This window comes from Pundamilia nyererei, unplaced genomic scaffold (assembly GCF_000239375.1).
Source record: "Pundamilia nyererei isolate P.nyererei 1_Seehausen unplaced genomic scaffold, PunNye1.0 scaffold00001, whole genome shotgun sequence".
In the NCBI taxonomy this organism is placed as follows: Eukaryota; Metazoa; Chordata; class Actinopteri; order Cichliformes; family Cichlidae; genus Pundamilia; species Pundamilia nyererei.
The window spans coordinates 10,240,031-10,250,920 of record NW_005187402.1 but is presented as its reverse complement, the minus strand read 5'-3'; the positions used below and the strand labels follow the sequence as shown (position 1 = coordinate 10,250,920).

The window sequence follows — 10,890 nt, the reverse complement described above, 5'->3', positions numbered from 1 at the left end:
GGGTGAGGACTCCTCTGCCTGGTTTGTGTGGGCAGTTATTTTGAACTTACCGATGAGAAGAAACCGCTGACCTACATACACAAATATGCAAAAGTACACACAGATCCTGAGCATCTACACACGTAGACTAATTCTCCTTCTCCTGCCCTTACAGCATCTGGCTTCCACCCCCTCCATGCATCAGAGTGAAGAGAGGCCCAAACAACCACTGTGAACTGTTTATCATCTTTATTACTTTATTACTTTTCTGAGAGTTTTCCCTAACCTGATTTTATTACATTGTCATCAGATGATGAGTTCTCTCATCTGCTGCTCTCTGCTCTTTTCTTCTTTGCTTTTCCACAAATTTATCGACCTTGGTAGCTGATGCATGACAGCGGTGGTGGATGCAGACAGGAGTTTAGATTTGGTATCATCACCTTGCCACATTTAAAATCATTTTGTGTAACTCACCATCATTGTAGGCTGTCTCCTGGTCTTTTATCGTCAAAGTAACAGGCCCATGGAGGAGGAGAATTCTTGTAGCTGAAAAGCAGAATGTAAATCCAAACGTTAACTGTGTGTGTGCACGGTGACAGGCTAGCATTTTTTTCTAGGCATTGCCACATACCTTCAAAATGTATTAGATTTATACGTCCAGTATCCAGATGAATAAACAGAATTACACATTCTCCAGCAGCGACATCTACTCCAGGCATATTTGGATTTTGTAAAGGAGCCTCTGCTCCAGATCATTCATAATATATGACAGAATTTTGCTATCACTCTAATAGGGGTAAACAGAGACATTTGCCAGAGGCTGAATGGAAAATGCCTGCAAGGGGATGCAATCCAGCAAAGACCAAACGCCAGTTGTGCGTACCTGAATGATTGTTTTGTTACCACATCAATCGATCCATCGATCTATGTCAGTTTTTTCAATCAGTCCGATTGTGATAGCATGCTTGTGACAGCGGCATCTGGATGGGGCAGTTTAAACTTAGTTCAAATGCCTTTTATTCACTAAACCCTGAATGTAAATCTAATTATATTCATCGGCAGCATCTTTTCTCTCCCTCCCTCTCCTTCTCTTGGACCACCTCAAAGTTTCCTGCCCACGATATTTCCCAATAAGGTTGCTCACATATAGATCCAGTCAGCAGCAAGGGAAAGACATCGATTTCCCGTCAGCTTCCACCGAGGAGTGTAGGAGCCCCAGCCGAAACTGGAGCAGCCGGGGTAACATCGGTATCCCGCTGGCGTCCTGGCAGCTGTGCACAATGTTGTTAACGCGGCCCATTAGGCCGCTGAGTGGCAGAGAGATTCCCTGAATATTGAGCAGGGGACACCCCTCAATTAGATAGATCGGTCCGTACCTCGTCAGCAGCCGCACCTATCTGTCCTCATTAATCAATGACACCGCCGAAAGAGATGGAAAGTTAATTTAGGAGAAGTTTGCTGCCATCCAGCAGTTTGCAGCCTCCTAATTCTCAGACCGCTGCTTGAGAATTGTCCACACACACACACACACACACACACACATATATATATATATATATAAATAAGCCCACCGGAATAGGTCCTTAAGCAGAGGTTTTAGGGAAACGCTCGTCCATGCAACTCGTAAGTATCAGTAGTTGTTGAAAAAAAGGGCGTTAAAGTTGTGCGTGAGCTGGTGTTGCAGTTGGGTTTTGCGTGTTTTGGACCCAAATTGTTGTACAAGTTGTTGGGATTGTGTTTAAAAAGCGTTCGTCGTGTTTTTGGCTTGCTTTGTGCGTCTGTTTAAACACCAACTCGGTCCACGCAGCGCAGTTCTTCTGTTTCACAGAGTGGTTACAGGCGAACCGCGAGTTAAGCTGCGCTTTTAAACACAGGACCGTAATTCTGTCGCTAACATTAGTTATTGTGAGCGTTGGACATGATTTGCACTCCATTCTCTCATTCGCTGCCAAACAGCGATCGGCTTTGCCAAAGGAAGCTCCAAATAAGGACAGGGGAAATGGAAACCCACCGGAATAGGTCCTTATGTAGTCACGACCTTATAAGGCACGGCGGAGCAGGGCTTTCCGGCAGCAGCGCTGCCTGCTGCACAGATGGGAAATCCAAATCAAATCTATGGGACGACCGGGAGAGCGCAAGAATAATGCTGCTGTCTATGAAGATACATTGATTCGGGAGAGAGGAAGAGCGGCGTTGTCTTCACAATTTACTGTTAGAGCTTAATATAAAGTCTCTCCTCTCTGTTTCCCCCCCAGGCCAGCGTCATGTGTCCTCCACTGCAGTGCCTAAATATGGGCTTCCTATGCTCCAAATATGGACATCTACGTCACAAAGCACATATAAAAGGAGCGGGGAAACCTCTCGGCTCATAGACAGCCCTGAGAGCCCACAAGAGCAACTGTTAGAGCCGAGATAGAGAGACAAACAAATAGATCTCACTGACAGAAAAATCACATTAAAAAGTAAAACGTCAACTCAAAACAACATCAATCCAAAAAGGTAAAAAGCCTGAATTGGAGAAGTAATTTATTACAAAAAGTCGAAATTAATCAACAGATTAATTTTGATGAATCTTAGGGAATGAGTATAAAGGAGACGTTTGATTTTTTCCGAAAAGACAAGTGGATCTTTACTCACCTCTAAGAGAAACACGGACAACGACAGGACCACGGGAGAGCAAGAGTCACGGACTAAAGACAGAAAAGCTGCATCTTCCTCGGCATCAGAAGAAGTGTGCAGCGCTCCCTGAACGGGGCTAAGTGATTCCTTCCACCTGCGAGGCACCGCTCTGCTAACGTGCGCCCAGCCTCCACGCACTCAACACCAGCCATCAGCGCAGTCTCAGCCCTGCAGCTTCAGCACCAGCAGAGGATGGCTGCAGCCAAGACTGAGATGATTCTCCCAGCCCTGCAGAACTCCGAGCCCCTGAGGTTCTCTCACTCCCCCATGGATAGCTACCCTAAGCTGGAGGAGGTGATGATGCTCAGCTCTGCAGGGACCCCATTCCTCTCTGCTTCTGCACCAGAAGGTGCCGGTTTTGGCTCCGGGGAGCCAGGAGACCAGTATGACCACCTCGCTGGAGGTAAGATCTGGAGATTTTTTTTCTATTGCTTCTGGTTGTTTATGCTGCATTTAAAACCGAATCAAACGCATCTGTAGAGCTATGATGAACCAAGAAAGAGTTGACAGAAACAGCAATGCAACTTACAAAAATATTATTTATGTTTGCTGTTTATTGCTATTTCACTGGATTAAACAGTCATGCTTGATTTAAGTTGACATTTAAGATTTTTAGTTATAAGTCTGCTGCATGTAGTTTTGCAGTCTTCCCCTTTAGCTCACTGAACACTATTGTTTAATATTATAATTCTGTTAAAACTAAATACAGAGAAATAAAAACACCTTACTTAACACTAATTTATTGATAGCTCTATATCCTTGTCAGGTCTCTAAAGACTCAGACTCTGCTCTGCTACCGCATGCTTCTCAACACTCCTACAGCTCAATTCAAATTGCATTTCCAAAAACGGCTGAACTGCAGTTTCGATGATCAATCGCCTCTGGCTCTGTGATGGGTTTTAGGAATCCGAACGCTGTGCTTGTGTGTGTGTGTGCTCGAGCTTGTGAAAGACAGGAAGTAGGAAAATAAAAGAAAGATTGAGAGAGTTTGAGCCAATGTGTTTAGAAAGCATGCGGCTTCTGTTGCTGTTTAGATAGACACACTTCTAGGGTTGAGGGGTAAAGAGTTTAGTTTGAGGGTGTTTCTCTGTGTGGGCACCTGTCTGATCTGTGACAGGAGAGAGGGGTGACACACTGTCCACTGCTCTGGCAGGTTTCCCTCTCCCTCCCTCTGGATATTGACAGTTTGATTTATGTCTCTGCTTTCTCTGTGCTCCCTGCAGATACGTTACCTGATATCCCCTTCAACTGTGAGAAGCCAGTGGTGGAGCAGACCTACCCAACCCAAAGGCTGCCCCCCATCTCCTATACAGGCAGCTTCACCCTTGAGCCCGCCACCACCTGCAGCAACAGCCTCTGGGCGGAGCCGATCTTGGGCCTGTTCTCTGGGCTGATAGGCAATGTTGCGCCCAGCTCTAGCTCTTCCTCCGCAGCCTCACAGACCATCTCATCCTCCTCCTCTTCAGTCCCATCTTCCTCTTCTTCCTCGTCTTCTTCTACCTCCTCGTCCTCATCTCAGAGCTCCAGCCTCAGTTCTTCGATTCACCACAGTGAACCCAACCCAATCTACTCAGCTGCCCCAACCTACTCCAGCTCCAACTCTGATATCTTCCCAGACCAGGGCCAGGCTTTTCCCACTTCAGCTGGAACAGTGCAGTACCCACCCCCTGCTTATCCCAATAGCAAGACCTGCAGCACAAGCTTCCCTGTGCCCATGATTCCTGACTACCTCTTCCCTCAGCAGCAGGGAGAGATCAGCCTGGTCCCTCCTGACCAGAAGCCCTTCCAGAATCAGTCAAGCCAGCCCTCCCTGACTCCTCTTTCTACCATCAAGGCTTTTGCAACCCAGACTGGTTCGCAGGACTTAAAAAGTGTCTACCAGTCCCAGCTAATCAAGCCTAGCCGCATGCGCAAGTACCCCACCCGGCCAAGCAAGACACCACCCCACGAAAGGCCGTACGCTTGCCCCGTGGAGACCTGCGATCGGCGCTTTTCACGGTCTGATGAGCTGACGCGTCACATCCGCATCCACACAGGTCAGAAACCCTTCCAGTGCCGCATCTGCATGCGTAACTTCAGCCGCAGCGACCACTTGACAACGCACATCCGTACTCACACCGGCGAGAAGCCTTTTGCCTGCGAGATTTGCGGACGCAAATTTGCCCGCAGCGACGAGAGGAAAAGACACACAAAGATCCACCTACGGCAGAAGGACAAGAAAGCAGAGAAGGTGGGGGCAGTGGTGGCAACAGCAACCCCGGTCTCAGCAGCCTCACCTCCCTCCAGCTACCCCTCTTCCATCACTTCCTATCCTTCTCCAGTGTCTTCTTACCCCTCTCCAGTCACCTCCTGCTACTCCTCTCCCGTCCACACTTCCTACCCATCTCCATCCGTCGCCACCACCTACCCATCGGTGTCCATGTCAAGCACCTTTCAATCCCAGGTGGCCTCCTCCTTCCCCTCGTCAGTGGCATCCAACATCTACAGCTCCCCCGTCCCCACCCCGCTCCCAGACATGCAGACCACCCTTTCCCCAAGGACAATCGAGATCTGCTAAGAACGAGCAAAGACAAGAACTTATTTTAGTCTCTCCGTACCTCTCTTTCCTTAAGGTTTTTTGAGGGGAAAGAAATCAGCATCAAAAGGACTTTGTTTTTCCCCCTCCAAAAAGCACTTTTCTGCTCCCTGTGCAGTGTTAGGTGAATCTTGAGATTTACCTGAAAGAGAGAAAAAGACACATGTCAAGGACCGGGCAAAGACAATAGAAGATGAAAAGGGATTTTTTTTCTGTCTCTAAAACAAATGCAGCACTTCAAGTGCATATGGGACTCTGGAGACAGAGAAACTGGCAAGTCTCTGTTATAGGTACACAATAACCATGAGACAAACAGATCGCCTGCAGTTGAAGTACAGAGGCATGTTCGTCCTTGCAGGCGGTCATACAGTACTAAAGACAATGAATGATATACATAAGCTATCATATATGTATATTGTACATGTGCCACGTTTCGTTTTTATCATTCTTTGGTACCACTGATGTGAACAGTTGTTTGCATATTTGCATTGTATTATTTGAAGTGAGCAGGGCCATATTTTCTACATACTTTCTCTATTATGTAGTGATGATGCTGTGATACGTTTCGACATTGTTTGAAGAAAAAAAAACCGCACTTAAGTATTCAAGCATGAGTAAGAGTGATGTTCGTTTCTGTTTGTAAATATCATCCACTGGTACTATCTCTTTCTCTCTTTCTCACATGTGACATATCGCTCAGTTATATGGAAAAACAGAGAAAAGAAAAAAAAAACATTTTCTTTCTTTTTTTTTAGAAAAAAACTTAAACAAGACAAACGCTCCTGTTATTTGGTGCCTTTTGTGAAGCCTTGTTGATTGTGTGACATGGCTGAGCGCGAGAGACGATGCACAGCATCTCGCCTTAAGGGTTGAGGGACTATTTTTGTTACAGAATGTACACAGAGGGAGTGAAGGGACGAGCTCCGAGGGCACCGCTTCATTTTATCAGAATGTAAGCAAAAAAGGATAAAAATTATAAAGTCTATTTTTGTAAAACTGAAATGTAAATATCTACATCTTCAAGAGCTGGAATGTTGAAGTTACCTACTGAGTAGGCATGGGATTCTTTTGTATGTTATATACATGCAGTTCATTATTTTGTGGTTTATCTTTATTTTGTAATTGTGTTTGTTAAAACAAGTGACTGTTTCTGGCTTCTAAACACATTGAATGCGCTTAACTGCCAACGGGATATTTGGTGTACAAGATATCCTTCCAGAAATGAAATATAAATAAAAATCTGAATATATATGTATATTTGTTTTCATGTGTATTTTTGAACATTTTCACTGGTTCTTCAGGCCACCTTCGTTGCATCAAATCTCCACTCTTGATTTTGCCATGCATGATGCTCGTGCTTAAATGGTATACATTTCATCAGCTTACATGTTAATTGTCGGCAGATTATCAGTGGATTTACAGCATAGCTTTACATCACAGAAAGTTGCCCTTTAATTTAAGGGCAAATCTGCAAGGCATGATCTTGTGGAAAGTCTCCATTTCAAACCCTCTTATTAATGATAACGCTAACCCATGACTCCCATGCCTGTAAACACTGAAGATGAGGAATTCTTATCTAGATCCCACTTGCTCTTGAAGATACCCAGCTTATCTAAATTTCCATTTCTTTTTAGATTTTAGGATATATTGCCGGCCCTCACCGTTGACTAAACAGCCTACAAGCAATTTGATCTTTTAGCAAAAGACCAAAAAATAAGAAGAAATATTCCCTTCTGTACAATGATGGCGAAATGAGTTTTAGGTAGGGATGTCTGAAACCAGCTGTGCTTAGACATGCACGGGGTTATTTTCATGGGGTGCAGGTGAAATCCATCACAATATAATTACCTTCCTTTCCGTGGTTGGCGAGATGCTGTCACCTCGTAGTGAATGAGCTGTAACACACAATTGGGCAATATCTGTGTAGGTTAGTCTGAACTGTTGCATGGCAGCAGCTGAACAGAATGGCCCTGAAGGTTTAAATGCTGTTTCTTTGGGTTTTCAAGCAGAATATAATAACAGCTTACTCGCACCATCATTACTCATCTGCCACTGTTCCCTAGGCAAGGAACTCTTGCTACATGTTTGAGTATGGAAATAAAACAGCCCGGATTTTTTAGCCTATGTAGACACACACACACACACTCACACGCACACACAATCCCTCCTCTCGCAGAGCTTTGGAGTAATTTTGTGTTGTGAAATGCACTAACCAAAATACTCACAAATGCAAACACAGCTAAAATAGAAAGCAGGAAAACAAGTAGAGGAGAATAATGGAGGGAAAGGGAAAATAATTAAGATAATTGGTCTCCTGATACCAAATTTCCAAATTTGGTCTGATGAGCGTGTCTGTATATCGGTGTGTGGGTATTTGTGCGTGAACAGTACGCAGGCATCTCTGTGCAATATAGACATCTTTTAACGACTCAAACTACTGTAGTTACTTCACGCTGTGCGTCTGCATGCTGCTCATGTACAAGTGTGCAAACTATGCCAAGTTACAAGCTTTTGTTCTATTCTACTGTCTTTTTAAAGCTCGGCGTCCACCACCCTCACTTCTGCTGACACTATGCGCGTGTGTTTGTGTGTGTGTGTAAGCTGAATTATGTGTAAAATTAAAGGAGGAAAAAAATGCATTATAAAGTTACAATGGTCCATTTTCTTGGATATTGTCTTCACCGCTGCTACACTTTCATAAATATTTGAAAGTGCAGTAGAAAATCACACAAACACAAATCAGCATTGTGGTTGGTCTCTGTGCTGAGTTAAGACACCTTGATGTTTAAATTATGATGTTCCTCACTCAGAGCCATATCTAGCCTTTTTTTTTAGGCAGATCTTGAAACTCCTTGTGTGGCTTGAAATCCCAGAATCTGTCATTTCCTGTCATTGTTTACAGAATTATTTTGGTTCTTGGCTGCAAGAAAAAAAAGCCATTCAGCAGCTTTTGCATCACAACTTTCTCATATTACCCTGCTTTTAGGAAAGTCCTTCACTCAATGTGAAAACCACACACGGCGCTTTTCTCTCAGTCCTTTCTCGTGTTAGGAGACAGTATTTCACGGGGGAGGCTGTGCCGCGACTCTGTCAGAGTCCAAAACCAAAATGCTAGAAAGAGAAACGGGCCAATATTGCTCAATGTATTAGGGAATTGTGTACCCCATCACATCCTTTGATTCAAGGCTCTTCGTCGCATATCAAAGCTCACGCACTGGGCCTGTTCTCTTTAGGGAGGTGAGAGAGGAGTGTAAGAGGATTTGGGAGTTCAGATGCGTTGTGGCTTCACTCTGTTGTAACTCACAATGGAGCCACCTCACACCCCCAGCGGGCTTCCATTTCAAGAGCCCTGCCTTTGTTCAAAAATGTATTTGTTCTCTTATTCTTTTTGGGAACTGTGTAAAACAAAAAAGAACGAATGGCGAAGAGAACCATCCCTTCTCCCTCAGCCCTACAACCTCGTCCCACTGCCACCTTGTTGCCTCTCTCTCCCTCTCTGCCTGTACCTCTCTCTCCCTCTCTGCTAGTGCATATTTTGCTGGAGATGCTAATGATCTCCCCCCGCTGTATTCTGATGCAAGGTCTGTCTACACTTTTCCCTTTCATCCACATACAAATGTGCTCTTATTGCCTCTTCGCCCTCGGGCCTTTTAAGATGCCTTTTTGAAATATGCCTTTTGATACGCACATCATTGGCCAAGTCCCTGCAGTGATTAGAGCTCTCTTTAATGTGAGCAAGTTAGAAAGTGAATGAGGGGCTCCAGGGCCGGCAGCTATCCGTTCTCCTCTACCTTCACCCCTTGACATCTGCCGGCCCGCTGGGGGGATCCCAGTGCCGGGTAGGATGACCCAGACCCGTAGACCCTGCTGGCCATCCTCCATCTTTTATCTCCACTTGGAGATTAAGCACATGAGGAATGACACTGGAGGATCGCTTTTATAGATACATGGTACTGTATGCTTCGGGGCCAGATTCCTGTACTTTATCATAGGAATGTGACAGGAGGACTGCTCTCTAATGTCTTTTAAATATGCTCCATTGATCTCATGTTCAGAGCCTCACTCTGCCTCACTGGGATGGCTTTTTTTTTTTTTTATCTTGCCAAAAGGGAATGCAGAGTCGTCGTCAGGTGCTTTCTCCTGTTCTGCCTCTTGCACTCGACACCTGTTGTGTCTTTTTGGGGGGAGAAGTAGGTTATATTGAAACTGCTTGATTTCGAACCTCCTCACATGTACATTTCACATAGATTGCAACACTTCTACAGATATGGTATTCAGGAAATGTGCACAGGCTGAAAAGGAGTTGAGTCAAAAACTCCATAAGTTATGACACACCTGGACAAAAATGCAGTCGTTCTGTATTCAGATGTCTTCTCGGGTTGCAAATAAGGGGGGGAAAAAAGACTCCAGTAAACCTGAAACAACAGATCCTCTCTGTGAATCTAAAGACACACAAGCGCATGATAGATTGTCAGAATAACACAAATCTGTTCACTGTTTCTAGGTTAAGATGTGTGGATGTGTGTGTTTGCAGTGTACCTGTTCAAACATACGAGATGTAAGAGCAGCGTAGCTTACAAGCATCTTTGAAATTATTTGCGGCACACAAAAGAGATTTTTGACGTATCACTTCCACAATAATCTACAGGTGTCCTGGCAACTTTAGCTCTACTTAATAAGCCATGCTTGTTTGAAGTACATGGCTTTGAACAGACAACAAAACAGTGCATGCTTAAGTACCTCCAAATATGACACCTCTTCAACTCAGCATCAAGTACACTACAGCTTTACAAAAGGCACCTGGGTGGCTCTGAAATGCAAACAGGCCCTCATAAGTCTTTATGTGTCAAGGCTAGTAAGTGGGCTTGAGTTATTTTATTTTCTGTCTGTTAGTCGGAACATCATATGCAATCCCTGAGCAGGGTCTGCCAGGCTGGGTAAATAAATGCAGTCATGCCTCTCAGAGTTTTCTCTTTTTATCAAAAGGGGACGCGTGTTGTGCGGCGGATGGCTTCCAACTGCACTTTAGAGGCTTCTGACAGCACCGTGCAAGACCTCAGTTCCTAAACAACAATCATTTAAGCAAAAAGACTCATATAAATGTTTAGATTGGTGAGGAGTGTGAATTATTGCACTGGCTTCGGGACAATAATAGTGTAGTAGAGATTCTCCCCATTTCAAATGAAGCAACAGAGTTATATTTCAGCGCCATTCAGTTTTCACAGCAGCCCGGATTATAGGTGCGTGCTACAATATTCTGATTATGTGATTGTGTGTCTGCAGGTTTCAGGACTGAATATAACTCAAGACAAATTTGCATTACATAGTTTGGCTTTCTGCTGCAGCTATTATAGACTGGAAATAGAACCATAAAACAGGCACAAACTCAACTACTGTGCTCCGTGGGTCAGATCAGAGCGACCTTTGCTTCACCGTGATGCATCAAAAGCTGAAAGAGACAGAGGCTGAACAGAAAATCTGTGTCTCTCGCTTCACCCTCCAGATGTGCCCTGCAGTGACTTCACCACCTGTCACTCAAAAGGCGGAGGCCAGGTGTTTGTTCCAGCACCGCAGCCACCTGCTCTGAGATACAGTGCACACACTCGCTCACTTGCACACACACACACACACACACACACACACACACACACACACAC

At 44.8% G+C, this 10,890-nt stretch overlaps 1 protein-coding gene and 1 long non-coding RNA gene across 2 annotated transcripts in view; one reads left to right on the top strand and one right to left on the bottom strand.

Moving 5' to 3' along the window:
* The window catches only part of LOC102203374 (uncharacterized), a 19,702-nt gene extending 19,014 nt beyond the window's left edge, over positions 1-688 (bottom strand). Inside the window, exons 1-2 of the long non-coding RNA XR_311386.1 lie at positions 611-688; positions 454-525 (exon numbers count right to left, since the gene is read on the bottom strand). This is a non-coding gene — a long non-coding RNA (uncharacterized LOC102203374). The remainder of the gene's footprint in view (positions 1-453; positions 526-610) is intronic.
* Positions 689-2,363: 1,675 nt separating this feature from the next.
* On the top strand, positions 2,364-6,482 carry egr1 (early growth response 1). Its single transcript, XM_005719807.1, has 2 exons — positions 2,364-3,061; positions 3,882-6,482. Exons 1-2 carry the CDS (start codon positions 2,851-2,853, stop codon positions 5,213-5,215), a joined length of 1,545 nt encoding a protein of 514 aa, XP_005719864.1. The 5' UTR covers positions 2,364-2,850; the 3' UTR covers positions 5,216-6,482.
* Positions 6,483-10,890: the final 4,408 nt, after the last annotated feature.

What these genes read in the sequence shown, in the direction of transcription:
- egr1 (XM_005719807.1), top strand. Translation starts at nt 2,851, where the DNA reads ATGGCTGCAGCCAAGACTGAGATGATTCTCCCAGCCCTGCAGAACTCC. An exon ending in GTATGACCACCTCGCTGGAG is followed by an intron (nt 3,062 to 3,881) that starts GTAAGATCTGGA and finishes TGCTCCCTGCAG; the next exon opens with ATACGTTACCTGATATCCCC.